Source organism: Anopheles moucheti, chromosome 3, assembly GCF_943734755.1.
Source record: "Anopheles moucheti chromosome 3, idAnoMoucSN_F20_07, whole genome shotgun sequence".
NCBI classification, from domain to species: Eukaryota; Metazoa; Arthropoda; class Insecta; order Diptera; family Culicidae; genus Anopheles; species Anopheles moucheti.
In genome coordinates, this window is record NC_069141.1 from 35,888,150 (window position 1) to 35,905,721 (window position 17,572).

The 17,572-nt window shown below is 43.7% G+C and overlaps 1 protein-coding gene across 1 annotated transcript; it reads right to left on the bottom strand.

Annotated features, from left to right (window-relative positions):
• Positions 1-65: 65 nt before the first annotated feature.
• Positions 66-13,923, bottom strand: LOC128301442 (EF-hand domain-containing protein D2 homolog). Its single transcript, XM_053037927.1, has 3 exons — positions 13,364-13,923; positions 1,202-1,366; positions 66-1,097 (listed from the first exon to the last, which is right to left on the bottom strand). The coding sequence occupies exons 1-3, from the start codon at positions 13,531-13,533 to the stop codon at positions 848-850; spliced, it is 585 nt and encodes a 194-aa protein (XP_052893887.1). The 5' UTR covers positions 13,534-13,923; the 3' UTR covers positions 66-847.
• Positions 13,924-17,572: the final 3,649 nt, after the last annotated feature.

Genomic DNA, 17,572 nt, shown 5'->3' on the forward strand with positions numbered 1-17,572 from the left:
AAACCTTCCTGCAACCCTAAACATTGCTCCGTCCCCGTTTAAAACCCAACGAATCCCACAAAGTCTCTACTTTATCAAAAATATATCTTCCATCTGAGATTGGTTCACGAACGGTGCCGTCACCTCGCACAACGATCATCATAATCAAGTCCTTCTTTATAAGTATGTTATTTTTGCTGTTCTGTTTTTGATTGATCTACTAACTCTGTCTCTACTGTGCAATTTTAGGTCAAAAGTTGGATAAAGATTGACTAGGGAGCGGTTCGCATCTATTTCAAATCCTCGTGCTATCTTCTTCCCTTTTTTGTGGTTCTTTGCCATCTCCCTTGTTGGACGGCAAGTTGAGCGGTCTGTAGGATCATCGATCGCTCATAATATGCTTAGCATTAGCTTCTGCGGTGTCACTTTTTCAAATGAACGAGCATGGTAGGATAATGATGGTGTATGTCTAAGGAAATGCTGAAGGTGCATTACAGTGCTTTGGAAAGCGTGTTCCCTTTGAACAAAGGGAACCGAATGACACTTGTGTTATTAGCGCTATTTGTGTGGCAACTAAAGAGTTAATCGTAGTGGCAACTTAAAATTTCATCCTTTGTGGTGATAATAGCAGGTTCCTTTTTTTGTTTAAAGCAAAAACCCCTTAGTCTGACACATAAATCTTAACACACACACACTCTGCCTCTCTGTGTGAAGTGACTTTTATGACTTAAAATTCTATACCTCTCGGAGAGCAGGTTCAAGAGGTATCCTTTTGTCCACCCTTACTAACACTCTAAATTAGACTTTTTTTACAATAAACACGCACACATACAAATATTTAAAACATTGAATTCATCAACGATAGGTTCTACTGGAAAACGGCCGCACGCTGTTGGAACTGCTGTCGTCGCACGACACGCTCCTCCTCCATGCGGCGCCGTTCTTCCTGCTCCTGCCGGATCTCGTCGTGGAACTTGTTCGTCCGTAGCTGCTGTTCGATCTTGGCCTCGAAGAAATTCTTCGCCCCACCGACTCCAACCTCGTCCACGTTGATCTCCGTCAGGCGGGCCAGCTGGCCGAGCCCGGAATCGGATATGAGCTCACCGGCATGTGCCTTACTGTGATGTGAAAGAGAGGAAAAGAGAAACAGATTGAATGATGCACCACTTCCGAACCACCCTAAGGGTGTGTGTGTTTTGTGTGGGAAGTGACATCAACTTACCGGTAGATGAGCAAAAACTCGCGGAACGAAATCTTCCCATCCTTATCTTCGTCCACCTCCGCGATCATGCCCTTCAGGCCGAGATGCGTCTGTGGAGCACCCAGCTTTTCCATCATGATCTTCAACTCGGCCAGATCGAGATATCCATCATTACCGACATCGTACCTGCAGAGAGCGTAAAACACGGCCAACAAGGTTAGCTACTCCATACGATATTTCTTCAATAATATTATAATTCAATGGTCGAAAGGACTGAATTCCCAGTTCTAAAACGAACACAATTACAAGATGTATTCAACGTGTGTCTTCAGTACTGAGCACGAGATTTGAATACTAAATCGAAACGTCGAAAACAAGCCCACAAGTTTTATGGACGACAATGTTCGCATGATATCACTTTACTGCTCGGTCGGTGTTCGTTCAGTAACACAATACACCAACAGTACCGATGTGATAGAATGTCGGGGAGGAATTTCCTGCTTTGCTTTTTTTTGTGAAAGAAATTCTTCACCTCACCCATTTATCGCCTGTGCATGAAATACAACACCGTGTTTATTGTGAGGCGTGTGCCCTAATCAACCGCAAAAGCCAGTGGTGTCACCTGGGGTTTTTTTATGTTTATCCCGCGCTTATTTCGCGGCGTGTGAAAAACAAATCTGTTAACCGAAGAAAAGCGTGCGTCGATCGTGATCGTGCTCATACAACAACGGCAACAGCCGATGGATGTCGTGAATGAACCGTAAATCCTGCTCGGTGGTATTTGCCAGAGCTTTTACCACCTTTTTTTCACTTTTCCATGTCAAGCGTCTGACTCATGTCGCCGTAAAGTGAAGTAACCTTGCCCGAGGGCATGGAATAAAGTGCGAACCTCAGTGGAAGGTGATAAAACACACTCGGTGTTGCTCCCTTCCTTCCCTTACGCTTTATTTATGTCCCCTGTAACCTGTTACGTGAGGTAAGAGTGGCCTAACTTCTCTAGACAACCAAAGGAATTCCCTGCTCGGGGAGATCCATATCTTCAACGTACCACCGCTGGACATCAGAATGTCAACGTTCGAAATCAGAAACCTGTTTTCTAATTTTAATGATGTGACATTTGCCGATCGTACTATCGATTAATTGGACAGAACATAATCTAAATTAAACGCACCCAAGGAGACCTTGACTAATTCCGAATGGTAAGCTTTCGGGGATGTTTGATGCGATGTCCATTGTGTTGGTTTTGGGGCGGCCATGTCGACACCACATTCAGCAGAACCCCCCGGGCGCGACGTACAATTATGCATTTTACCCTCCCAAGTCCGGGCGGAACTACGGATGAGCACACCACTTCCCGACTAGCCACCTCGGCATCGACATTGTTCGAAGCTGACCGAACGCTGCGCGAGGTGCCTACCGAGCGCAGTTCCTTCCCGCTTCACGGTTGGTCACTTTTTGTGACATTCGTGCGGACAAAACGACGGACGTTCGCGAACCAATAAACTTCAGCAGTCGTGCGATCGCACCCATGTGACCGTTTTGGTAGTGGCATTGGTAGTCGCGCATGTTAAGTGCTTTATCGCCGTCTTTCTAGACGCGTGTGCGACTCTTTGCGGGGGAATTCATGTTTTTTTCTGTTCGGTTTTTGAATGCATTTTATCTGTGATGAGCATGTTTGTTTCTTTGTTGTGATGAGCAACAGGTTTTCTTTTGCGTTTGCAAAAGCGGTGCGAGATGAGTGTGCTGTCGAGGTTTATTGCAAGACGTCAATTCCACGAACTTCTGCGAGCAGGTGACAGAATTAGCGGGTGAATCATTTTAATTATCTATCAACTTAAAGCATTGTATTTGTTCAAGTGGATTTCTTGTATCGTTTTGGTCTTAGTGGTAGATGTGAGGTTCCTAGCTTATGACGAAAGATGGCGTTAGTGAATACTCGTATTTTATTCATTCGTTTTGTACGTCCTACTATGCTATATCCATTAAAACAAGTGACAAACTTGACCGACTTTTCAAACGAGTACTCTGCTACCTAGAGGAGAACCCAGCACTGTTTTGTGATTAGTAGCTATCTTACTATACAGAGCCAAAATTTGACAGCGTTATCATTCAATTTTTTAACGATCGCTGCCAAAGAACAATAATTCAATTACTGTCGAGGGTTTGTTAAAACTACATGAGACCAATCGCATCTGACCAGCAGGCAATCGCTGGTAAAGGAGCAACTTGTAAAAATTTACTTTATAAAATATTAATTAATGTATCTCGGAAGCAATGGACAAAATTTTTGGCTGGACAAATCTCAGCCAAAGGAAATTCAATTGTTTTAATAAGGCCAACACGGAGTGGCATTTGATAGCCAATTTCACGAAGAAGCTAAGATTTTTATTTTAGGTGACGTAAGTTTGAGATGTCGCCATAGCGGGTTGAGATAATATTTTAATCGTTTTTAATGTAATCGTTGGTCGTGGGGTGGTAGCGGTGCAGATCTTCACATGACAGGACCGACCCAAAATCTACTCCAAACTAATCCCCGATACGCAGGAGCTACAGGTAAATAAAGTCAAAGAAAGCCAAAAACGGCAGGCTCAGACTTCTTGAGATTATTGTGTCGATAAAGAAGAAGAGTCGTTGGACGTTGTCGTTATTTTATTATGTCATCATAGGAATAATTGGTACAGTACTGCTCACAGAGGAATACATTAAGTGAACGTTTAAGTTATTGAAAACCTCAAAATTCAACACGTAAAGCCAAACTGATGATGAAAACACGCAGGACATTGATGCCTTTAAGAGTTCAAGTACATCTCCAAGTCGTGGACGTCTTTTGAAACAGACTAAAAGCTTTTAGATAGTGTAGTTATATGAGAAGTAGATATTCAGAGCACGTACAATCAAAAACTTCCTAATTTTTAAGAGCACTGCATGATTATTCTCATAAAGGACAAATCAGGTCAGCCACTTCCTGAAGCTTTCTTTGGGCGTTCTCATCAAGAAAAGAACAGACATCTTCTTATTGGAGATCTCCTCTAAAATGATGAAATTTTTATAATCTATTATAAAACGCCAAACAGTCACGAATGTGTTGAAGCTGCAAGATATACTACTTTCACATTCGTCCAAAACTACAGTCATTGGTTTAAAGTTAAAGCTCCGATGGAATTCCAAATCGGTTTCTCACGCAGCCCAATCGTCGGAAGATTCGGAAGTTCACACTAAACTCTACCGAGATGCAAAAGTCAATTTCAATGCTTTTCCACATCAGATTGACCCGCAATCGATTGCCTTTCATCGATGTTAATGGAAATTCGTCGTGAGAAAAATGCGCGCCGTACGCAGGAGGTTCCATTTCACGCGCGCGGTCACACATAAGTTACCGCGCGCTACACCGGATCGGCATGGTCGGAACGCGCATTTGCTAAACGCTCGTGTGATCCGGCACTACCCAGCCGAATTCGATCGATCGAAAAAGTCACATACGCATTTTATGGTCGGACGGTGGATAATGGTCAATTTTTATTCCGAACTTCGATTCCGATCCGTGGTGATGATGCGCTAAAACCTTCCACAACTTTCACGGCAATGGGTTTTTGGTTGTTGGCCGAATTGGGAATTCCATCCCTATTACGCTAATTTTAGTAGGCACGCAAATTTTTACGCAACAAATCTAACGATCTGCATACACCGCACCGCGTGCCTGGGGTCGGGAATTTCGAATTAGAAATGAAGCATTAGATGCATCTAACCTGGCCAAGCCCCCGTGTCCGCGCCGAGGTATAAGAAACGTTTGGCATTAATGTTAAACAAGTCATCACAGTACCACTCTCGATGGGGCGGGGCGAGTGCCATCCATTCCTTAAAATCGCAATCGGGCTAATCGGCCTGTCCAGTCCGGCGGGAGAGCAGGAGGACGCTACCGACGTTTAAGGTTGCGATACGAAACGGTCCAGTTGGTTTCATAATTGGTATGCCGTATGGGAATGGGCCGACACACCAAACACACGCCAGCTACCCAGTGATCAGTGTTGATCGATCGATCGACTGTTGGGCCGACCGGTTGGACGATTGAATAATTGTCCCGCCCGGACGATGGTAGTACACTACGTGTGTGTCTTTGGCCCAAGGCCCGCAGAAAAGAAGCGCAGTAAAGGTTGTTGGACAATTTGAATACAACGAACGCCACGATGGATGGGACGGAAATGTCGACGAAGAAAGTACGAAAAGAAAGCAACGCGAACACAATGAAAAGGGACACACTCACCGCAGCGAAGTGACCGCTGACCGAATGGTCATGCATTTCTTATGGCACATTATGTGCAGGAAGCGACAAGGCATAAGCGTCTACGACGCAGCACTGCAGAGTGTCCGTAATGTACGTGCTGCACATAGCGCACGGCTTGCATATATATCTAACCACCAGTTGGGCAGTGGCCGATAGCTCATAAGCCACAAAAACTGAACCTCGTCGCGAACGCATGCATTCCCATGACAAGTGAAGTTCACGGCGGTGACAGGAAGCAAACAGCCGTAAAACAGACTGGAGAAAACTAATTTCCTACGTCGGTGGATCCCACGCCCAAATAAAACCTTTCCGTCGCCGGAGAAAGGAAGGCGAGTTGCGGGCTCTGTGTACAACCCTACTGCAAGCCCTTCATTTATCGTCGCCCCGTCACTAAGATCCGATCGACATCGAGAGGCTGTGATTTGATGGTGGGGTTTGTTGTTTTTGTGATAGCAAATCATTTCAACAGCGCACCCGCACCGACTGTGTTACACAATTTGCAAATCCCCCATTGCGGACGACATCTCCAAGTTCCTCGGGGGCGGTTTCGGATATGTAATCGACCGATCCCTCGTCATGTGAAACAGCAACACGTACGACGATCGCTCGATCAGCAGCAAACAACAAACCATCAGTGGAAAATTAAGATTGACAACGGTACGGTGTTGTGTGGTGGTGGTTGCGGTGTTCGTTCCCCAAGTTGACACAACCGGTTCCGCACAACCATTCTCAAGTCACCGATTCCGGGGCCCCAATCGAAACCCCCCCCCCCAAAGAAGGTAACGCGGAAGAAGAAACAAACGGGCCGGTTTGCTTTCGGTGATTTCAACCGACTGGACTGGCTACAGTTTCAAATTGTGACCGTTGTTATGTGCAACGGTCGTTTCTGTCGACTGGCCCATCACGCGGCCACCGCAAGGATAACACGCTGGCATATAAATTAAGTAAATGGTTTAGTAATGTGATGTGAGTCACGCGTATCACAACAGCACCCGATCGCCACTCCAGGAAGGAATAGCCGACAATGAAATAATAGTGCCAGTTATCATAACCCCATCCGTTCGCTATCATTCGCAAATGATGGCAAACACAAAGACCAAAGGGTTGGGACCAATTCTGATTTAGAGCACGCCCCGGACCCAGAAATCGTAACATGCGCCAGGGATATCACTCAATCACGTCGGGGGTGGGGTGGCTACTCATTTCCTTCTGCTCGAGTACTTTGGAACATGTAAGCATATAAGTCCCCACGCTTCTTGGTCGGATGATTCAGCGTCGTGTTTCCTTGTTTCGACAATTACCCTGGTACGCACTGTGTTGTACTGGTGTCGTAAGCTGGCGTCCTTTCCTCCCTTGCGACCGTAAGCATTCGTCACTGTGAGTTTGTGTTTTGCGAGTTGGCCCATTTGGCCGCTGTTGGTGTGATAATGAACAGCAGCAAAGGGGAGTAGGGTTTGCAATTGCTTCTCGCTATGTTGATTTGAATATTGAAACTTCCTCTACCCGTTCCGTGCGCAACGGTACAGCTGAAGGTAAACGGCAAACGGAGCTACTATTAATTAGCGGTATCAAACGCAAATGTATGATTCATCCGTACAAATATCCCCTTTCGACTAACTCTTTACGTTTATCGCAGAAACTCCTGTTCCGATGGGACCGCTGTTAGATTTACCTTTCCAAGGTGTCTGGCGATATATTGGCGATCTGAATAATATTTGCTGACTTGTCTACAATAGGGAACAACTAAAGAAAAATCTTGATAATCATAAATGATAACATTACACACAATTTCATTCGTAATACTCCGCTTTTGTACAAACACTCGGAAAGCCGTTTCGGTTTGGTGCCGTGACCAGGATTACGTCGTACACACCCTGTGTGTGTTTTGTTGATTTTACGGGCAGATAAACAATTCGCTACGTGCGTTGACTAACTGTTTCTTTTTCTGAAGAATTCTACTCGTAACCATTCCTAACACTAACGAACCTTCTCTCATCACGGGGTGTTTTTTTTTTTATAATCGATGATTGGTTCTTGGAAACTGTCAATAAAATTTGTCTGATGATTCGACGATTTATTTACGAGCCTCCGGTTGGGATCTGACTAACAATGATCAAATGACATCACTAAGCATCTCTTTCCACCATGTTCCATGTTGTCATAAAGATTTGAAGGTGTTCGTTTACGTTTCGTCGATCCGCCGTAGAGTGCGTTACGCTTTTCGGAAACGCATCTAAACGCACTTAACGTTCCCCATGGTGCAACAGTTTATGGTATCATATTTCGATTAGCCGCGGTCACTATTCATCCGTAGCGAAAAAGATGAGATTTGGCTGAAGACGAACATTACGCACCCCACGATGATGTGCCCCCGCGGTAGAGAGATTAACTTCCTTCAGCTCCAAAAGAAACGAAGGCTACTCGATCGTTTCGGGCAAAAGGAATTTCACTTTCAGCGCATCGCATGGAATTGAGCGAAGGGAAATTATGTTGTTCAAGGGAACGGATGCGTCCAGTGATTTAACTATCTAGCCTTCACCCAACGCCTTCACCCTTTCCCTTTCGCCTGGCTAGTTCCTCTGACTAGCGCGTATGTGCACCAAACTACACCCTAATGGTAGTGTAGTTCAGGTTGACCTGCTAATGTACATAAATTACTCTCTCGCGTCTGGATGATAGATTGGAGGTTTTCGGTAGGTGGTTTTAGTACCTGACCTTCTCCATACGAATTTCTCTTTCCATGCTTACTGCGTATGGCATTGACTGCACCAGTTAGTGGTGGGCTCTTATGGTCTTGGGCAGTGGTCAGCAAATTGAGGCTGCTTAACCTCTTGATTGTATCTCTTACTTGAGGATGTTTAAGCCCAAATTTGGCTCTAAAAATATGGAAACAATTTAATATTTTGTTCCAAGAAAGTTTAGTTGAAGCCTTAACTTCAACTAGTTAAACTACCTTAGTTCTTTTCTCATAGGCTTTCTATGCGGATCAAACTAATGTTACTTTTTTCTGGCTTTGAGCTAGTTGAAGGAATAAAAATAACACAGAACGGACATATCAACGCTATTAAAACATCTTATCACGTATCTTAGGCTTAGTGTATTACTGTTTCACTAAAAACCTTTTCATTCGTCCTCCATGGAAATGACAGTTGCAGTCGCGATTTGACAGATGAATTAAAAATCCGATGGTGATCCGATGGTAACCGTTAGCAATGTCATAAAGTAATGTTATGGTATGCAATGCCCTGATTCAAACAATAAATTACAGACGACTTGTGCTATACTTCATACAAAAGCAGACATACAATCAGACTATCGAGTGTTCATCGGTATTAACGTAAATATTTCAAGTGTTTGACGACCTCTGCCAAAGGACAAGTGGATTAACTCTTGCCTTTTCCACAGACAGTGTCTGTAGAAATCGATAGTAGCAAAAACCCCCGAAAAAACTAAACCATTCCACCATTCTCATACCCTTTGCCGACCTACATTTACTGCACGGGGGAAGGCAAATCCGGCACGGAATTAACGGAATCATTAAATTCACCTTGCTTTATGCTACATTTTTCTAGCCATTTTGTTTTTTGAGAGGGGAGAGGGTTTAAAATGAAAAGTGATCATGTTATAGAGACACCTACCACATTGGTACATTCCCTAAGCAGGAAGGCAAAACAGTCAACCGAATAAGGCACACCACACGAAGCTATCAGTGCGAAGCAGATCGCTTTTGCAATCCTTCGGTGCGTTACCGCGGGGGGGGGGGGGGGGGGGGGGGGTTACCTCTATTATGCAATGCAGAAATCGATCTTCACACCAAGGGAGTGGGAAAAAAAGAGATCAATAAAAACAAAACCCACTACCAGAATCTGGCTAAGGTCCCGGACGGCGCGATGCCTTTTAAATTTAATTAAGTGCGTCCAACGCTCCGCAGAGAGGCTTCCCCCTTGTGGTGAAAACTTTGCACACACGCACACACAAAGTTTTGGTGTGTGTGTGTGTGCATTTGCTAGTGGAACCTCACACCAATTTCTAGTCACGTTTTCACACCTCGAGGTCATGCTGCTGGTGGCCTCTTTTGCAATGCGCGCACCGGCTAGAACCCCGGGCGGGAATTACTCATTGTTGCAGGTCACATTATTTGATCCCATCCCGGGCCGGGACGGTTTTGTCGGTCTGTCGGCCTGGGGGCCGGCCATCGGTGGTGGCAACGCAAAATCAAGTACAAATCGCGGTTTTTGCGGTTAGCGTTTGCGCAATATGTGCATATATAGCATTGCCGGGGCATTCCTACGATCGATGCACAATGCACAATCTGTTAGTTAATCGATTGCGTCTTGAATGTCGAGTGCAGAATGAACGCACAAACACACACACACACACGCACCGCCGTATCGGAATCGACAAAACGTTTCAAGTACGTGCTCCAGATATTGCACAAACCCAAGACCGAACTTTGATGGAAAATGACCGTATTTATATGTTGGCTTTTTTTTGTTTTGGTTGTTGCTGCTTCTTCTATCGAGTGAATTCGAGCCATAACACACCGCCCGGGGGAAGAATTGATGCAATTCAAGCGCGAAAACGCATAACCCTTCAAGTGGGTAACGCAATGCAACGTTGCGTTACGCGGTTAACTCCCCTTTTTTTTGAGTCACTTGGACGTGTGCGGACGGCGTCGACGTTTACCAACTGCAACAACATCATTTCCCTGCAACATCGTAACATAAGTAACCGGAACGAGTGGTTTTGGGGTTGTTCTTTGATATTGGAGACTCCCAAAATGGAGGGAGTGGGAAGTAGATTAAATTTCAATGTACGCGTGACCAGTCGGCCATTTACCTGTGCGGTGACATGTTTGTTCCGATAAACATTTAAACAATTTGTCACCTGGCCGCTGCTGCATGTGTGACGACAATGTGACGCATTGTGCGTACTGCGTTCTGCGGAACAATTCAACCTAAGCATCTTCTCTGGTTAGTTACCTTTTGCTGTCGTTGTTATCGTACAACAATCCGTATCTACTTTAGACAAACAGAACGTTTACACGCTACCTTCATGGAAAGATCCATCTCCGCCGTTACGATGAGAGTGAAACTTAAATTTAAGAGAGATACGGTACGGCTTACAGCTGGATAGCGAAACCAAACAGAACGTTCCAGAGCCGGTCCACAGATCGTGAGGTATAAATATACACCCAAAGTACCACAAACCGAGCGAACTAGTGAGGGCCCCCCACCTTCTTATGCTGCGCATTAATTGTCACACGATCAAGAGCGACGTGGTACTTAGTAAGTTGTGCTACCATATTTTTGTCCAACAGAATGTAGGATAAAAACGATCGTACAACGCATTGCACGCCTGACTTTGGTGATGGTATTCAGCACAAACACCGGCACCGATCGGGTAGGGGAAATGTATGTTCAGGTGGTTCTAGATTTGGCTGAAGGTCACCGCACCAGTTTAAGCTGGTGTGGAACCGTACGTAAATGGCGTAAATTGTCACCAGTCCGAGCGGTAACGAACCAACGATGAGGGTCAGATTTCACCGGAACCATCGATCACCATCAGTCGACCCTGGTGGAGGCACCGTGACGTTGGTGATAGTGGCAGCTTCCGAGGTTTCTTTTTTGATCGTGCCTCTTACCAGCGTGATCGTACAACGCGAGAAGGTGTGAAAAAAAGTCACTCACGACTCATGGAGCGATGAGAAGCTGGATGTGCTACCATGCTGTGTGATGCCACCATCATATCGTTGATTAAGTTTGCTGGCCAATTGTGCGGTAAAAACCATTCCAGTCGCGTTCCATCCATCCCTACCATTGCTTCCGGATGGTGTGTGATGATGTGATAAGATTGTGTTTTAATTGGAAATATGTTTTGAGGAATTTATGTGAAGCGATAGTGGTTATGTAGCAGATCGCTATGGACAGATAGATAAGTGTCTTGATGTCGTCCCTCAACTGTCTGGTATCAAAATGTATCACCGATATCTATCACCGATAGTGTGAGTGCACTATCGGCTGATTTGTGGTTCTAGTTACTCTAGGACTCTTATTTCAGAAGGGCAATGTCGTGAACAGGGTCATAGACAACATATCTGTCTTGAGTGAAATTCTCATCTGAAACGATCTTGACTGTATTATTCAAAATTGGGAATTTCATGAGTTTTTGGGAAGTCTCTCCTAGGATTCGGCACCGATCAACAACTCATCAATTTGGCAAGCATGATATAGAACATAAACATCAACTCGGCGACTATATTTTCTAATACTAATCTTTTGTTAAAAGCCCTAGAAGTAACTCACGAAATCGGAATGTCACCCTATTGGTTTGGTTATTCATCCTCTTATCGGTATTATACTGAGTTGTATCTTACATATGAAACATCTGAAGACTTGGAAGCACATTTGCAAGTTCAATTAATGTTTAAAAGAAGTTCTGAGACGTTTCAGCACCTTTCAAAAGAAAACCCGTTACGAATTGAATTCTTGATGAGTTAAAAATGTTCTAAAAACGTTATTGCATATCTTAAGGTACTTAGCGTCGAGATAACAAACATCAGTAAGCCTGTAAAAGGAGTTCAAACTTCCACACTATACTACCTCAATATTATAATTAACGAACATGGTGTGGTGCAGAGATTAAAATGTTGTACCACACCAATAAATCGGATGAGGTACTGAAGATTATGTTTCCAGAGGCTACGTAGATCATTCTTTAGACTGTGCATCTTCAATGAGCTACCAAACCCTTCAATGGAGTCACTCCACCGTACAGTCTATACGGGCCACACTGTGGGATCTCGAAAATCTAGGTTAATTTTCACATGACATTGTCAGTTGCTAGACATTGTGATTTTTACCCCTTCCCCCTTTTCTCCTCATCCCCTCCCTTACAGCAGCTCGCGCGTATTGTCACATTGTGCGTTGGCGCACATGTCGTTAACCTTTCAACCGATCTGCACAACGATACGCAAAAGAGAGATTCATATGCAGATGTCTGGCTGCAGCATCGGTAACCGGAGCTATGCGGCAAGTGTAGCAAGCGAAAAAGGGCGAATTGCGGGGAAAATGGGGGGAAGTAGCCAGAGCAACATAATCAAACGGTTTTGTTTCCTTCGATTCAACGCTCAATGACACTCCACGTGGTTCGGTTGCTGCTGGGTGCTTTGAACTGTGGTACATGGCTGGCAACACTGCGCAAGGTAAACCCAACCCGGGAACCAATCGGCCTAATCGAGCTGATTGTGGCATGGAAAACGGGAGCCATCGCTCGGTAACGGAGGAAGCGCGAGATGAAAACAAAAACAATAATCTCATTCCCCCCGAGGCTACATGGCCACATGGCCATTGCGTCTTTGCCGTCATTATCGATAGTAATGCGCCGTTGTAAGATCTCTGCTGTCCGGTGTGTTTTTGAGGTCTTTCCTTTGATGTGTGCTTCATCATCCGTTTGGGTTTTTGTGCACCGATTCGGTTGCAGTTTTACGAGAGTGGTCGCCCGGACCATCGCCCGTCTCCCGGGTGGCGGCCGTCTTTGTTTATGCTCTCTTTGTTTTGCACACCGGACTGCAATAATGCATCGGAATGCATCTCGCTTTGCCGTATCCTTTTCGAATTCCGTTGCAGTTTGCGTTGAATTCTGTTTGCCGTTTGCGTGGTTCGTGTTCGGAAGCCCGAAAACCAGTTCTAGGTAGTACGATTTGTTCTAAGCCCAGCATCCGAGCATGGCTGCCGTCGTGCCTGGCGAAGGTGGCTGATATGTACCGATTGCCACACTGCGATGACCTCTGCACATGTGACTTCGAATGCCACGGACGTGGGCCATGAACCTTTTCGATACTCTCTCTCTCTCTCTTTCTAGGTGGACGCTTTGTTCCGTTCAGACACAAACATACTCACTTGCTGAAGGTGGCTTGGTAGTCCTTGATTTCCTTCCGCGAGAACTCGTGAAACTCGGTGTAGATGTTGACCACTTTGAACGTGGGCTTTACCGCCTGTCCATTGTCCAGTGCTTCGTTGATCTGCTGGCGACGGTTTAGGATGGACGACAGTTCCGCATCGGCTGACATTTTACGTGCGTTTTAATTTTATCTCACAACACAAGCACACAGCACAAATTGGAGCTTTCCTTGTGCGAAGGGATAAACGAACACCAACTCGCGCTGTGGCAGATCAATAAATAAGAGCCTTCAAGGACTTTTGTACCGTAGCAACTAATGACGCTATTGAACCGTTTGCTGCGAGGCGGCAAGGACAGATGTAAAGAACTGCCGGACTTGGTTTTGCGCAATTGAACTACAGCAGGTGTTGTATTGTTAGCTTGTAGTTGTAGCACAACTTTTAATATCCTTTTTCTTCCTTTGCGCTACGGTTTACCAACACTTAATGGATCGACCTGCGACAACACACTGTTCTGTGGGGAAGTTAACGAACAACAAGCAAAGCCGTGACCGTTTACGTTGCCCGACGGGAGAGAAATAAACGTTCACTTGGAAGGTTCATCGGGTTGCAGCTCGGTAGCCGTACTGCCGGTTCTCCTTCTCTCTCTTTCTCTATTTTGCTAGAGTTGGTACAGTGGGAGGAATTATGTTGTAACTGTGGGGACCGTTTACAACAGTTTCTGAAAAAAGGTGTTTGCTTAAGAGCATTTTAATAGTGATCTTTGTTTTTGGTTTTTGTTAGATGTTTTAACAAATGTCATATTTATGGAGCTTTTTCTTATAATTTTACTTATTCAATTTAAGAGTTTTTTATTATTGACTTTCAATTCTTAAATTCTTTTCTCAATTTTAAAACAGTTTTTGTAATGTATTCTTAAAAACATGTCAACATGATGATCTTTGTTGATCATGTTTTGTAATGTTTTCTGTTGCACAGTTTTTGTAATGTTTTATTAAAAGCATGTTATCAGTGATCTTTGTTTTTGGTTATAGTGAAATAATTTGAGTAATTTCATAGGTAGGACTTTTAATTCTTAAATTCTTTTCACAGATTTCTCTTTTCATTATATATATTTTTTTTTGAATTACATTTGCTATTAAAAAAGTATAGTTTCAACAAAACAATCAATTTTGTTATCGATTCTTGTGATACAATCTTATGTTAAAGCTTTATTACAAATTTAAACAGCATTTACCTCTTTAAATAATGTTTTTTTCAATTTACTGTCCCTTCATTTGAACACATACAATTTGTATGTCAATAAAACAAACCTGCAACTTCTTACGCTAGGGGTTTGTAGACGCTTATGCTGCTCATGAACGCTGCATATGATCAGCGTTGGAGTACAACGAACTCACCAGCCGTGACAATATGCATCTCTGTCATGCCCTTTACGCATAGATTCATGAACCGACATTGGCCGTTGAGAGAGAAATGCGTTCGTTTAAAACGGGCCCTTAAACGAGAGAGAATCGTACCGCGGTCACCCCTCTCAAACGTTAACCGTTTCAATTTAAAATTCATCAACAGCCGAAATTCGGTGGCCGTTTGCGTGTTGTTGTTTTGCGCTCTATTTTTTTTTTCCTTGCCACAGTTGATGCCCGAAATGACAAATATGGTAAAAACTCTTTAATCGTTTAAAGATGGCACTAAAATAGCCCTTACGAAGCGAACTCGCGCAGCCAACGGCGTACCGTTACCCGGGGAAAATTCGCGAAAAATCAATACACAAATAAAGACACGTGGGCTTGCGGGCAATCTTTCTCTCGGCAGCATCCCACTGGCACGTGAGCACCGAGTGGGATGAAAGCGGGCAGAAAATGTCGTTCCCCATACACAGCAAGGTCACTTTGGGGGTGGCAACATCCTGGGTGCACTTATGATGGAACATACTGCGCCGTACTGTTGGAGCATTTCATTTTCTCCATTTTGGTCCACCACCGCTCCAGAGATGAGGTCATGGTGTCGAAGGTTAATGGGAACCGAGGAATCGGGGAACAGGGTTCAGCTGCTACGTGCGAAACGCATGAAACACTATCAATGGGCAAGTGTTTATTATTACCAGCATGATCAGTTGGGTGCTGGTGGAGTCCATACTGGGAACAATCTATTTTTAAAATGTAACCATGTGGTAGCTCTGTGGTATGACCGGCTGTATTCTTCCGATGCGTAATAACAGTGAATTTTGAATGAAAGTTAACAATGAGACAACTGTATTAGAAATAGAGAAACTTATCGTGCAATTGCTCAGAAGCACTCGTTTTCTTTGCGAAAGCATGGTGATAGGCTTGATAAGCCTTAAATCCTTGCTTTTATTTCAAACAAAACAAACCCTCACCTCGCTGTAGAGTACATTTAGCCACACAACAGCCGTGTGCATTCAGTGTGGTGTGTGTCAAATCTAATAACTCACAATCAATAACACTTAAACGACTGTTAATTACCCCATATGTGCATTATGAATCAGATTGGTTGATTAGAGAATAGTGATAATAGTGAGAATATGATATTTACAATAAACTAATTTCACAATCGGTTTTTTTAATAAACTAACTGTTTGTGCGTATAGTACATTAAAAATCACCCATAAATCCACATTTTTACACCGGTAATTTTTATTTTATAATCTATTGGGTTCTGTAGGGGGTAAATTGTACAGTGTTTGAAGATCTTTCATTACATGGTAATTGTTTTTCTCTCCGTGCTATTTCTTTTACAGAATTTCATCAGCAGGCGATCTGTAGTATTAAAGCGCTCTTCTATGCGCCACAAGCTCCTTTATGCAGGACCTGCAATTGCACTGATTTGCCGTAAGAACTCATAGCTTTGCACCGGAACTCGCAGGTATTTGCGTACGTTTCTCCATCGGAAGCACAAACCGGCCAGTATATCTTCGGACAGGCACACATTTCCTTGTATCTTCTCATGGCGGTAGTACCCGGGGCGAGTAGGGCTACCAACGCCACCAACAGCACAACGGCAACGTTCAGCATTCGCATCTTGGTTTTTTTTTGTTTAAAGCGATATCTTTGTTTCAGCTGTGAGATTATGGACGATAGTCACTGTTAGTTAACTGTCGATCGTTGTTATTCGAAGGAAAGTCTGAAAGTACTGAATATTAAGTGGTCTAAGTGAAGAGCTTTTTATTGAAGACGGTATCGCACCAGCAAACTTGTTATCTGAGAGACCGATAAGTGAACTCTTGAATGTCTGTTGTGTGTCTTGCGCTACACACACCAACACTGTGTGGATCCCCAATGCAGGCAAGCAAACTGCTGTTGGTTTATTGTCACAACGTGCATGTAACATGGATTGCATGTTTATTGATGTAATGGAAAGGTGTAAAAGCAAATTTTATCTTTCAAACGGAAAAGTGATAACGAACTTTCGAACGAAGATGTCCTTTGAGATAACCGTTTTTTCTTCAAACGGAAGCTCCGATTAGTGAACGATTATAACGATTCGCCACGAACGACATTGATACAAAGAAATCCTTACAATGATTACCACAACAGCGTAATACAACGACGGAATTGAATTAGTCAAGGCTGCTGTAATTTCACAATCCATTAGAGCAACCAACGGAATGCGATGATAATACATCATATGTGGCAACTCTTGTGTAGTACGGAATAACGACAAAATTAGTTTAATTTTAAGCAACTATAATCTTGAAGAACTATGGAGTTTTACGCACAGCGGCACAGTTTTCGTACATATTCCAATAATTTCTACAAAACATTTTCTCAAAAATTCTAGAACAACAGTCATTGAAATATTGTGTTTGTAAAATAAAATGTATAAGGAGAACGTGGACACAGAAATATTTAACTGTGGGATTTATTTTTTTTCGTTAGAATGGCCAAACCCGAATCGACTTATTTTTACCACGTTGCCGGAACGTCAGTCCTAGCTACAGCAGTTTGGCCCGGATGGGATTTTTGCCTCGTTCCTGTCGTGTGAAGATCGGCTCTGCTATCAATACACCATCGGACCGCTCCTGTAGGCTACAATTATTAATTAATTAAATGGTTCAGTTACAGATAGCACTGGCCATCTTACCAATATACCTTCGACTTTATAGACCAACACAAATGAAAAAGAAGAAGTGTGTAGTATTTTTCAAATCATGACATAGATCTGCAAAGTATCAATGTTGAACTATGT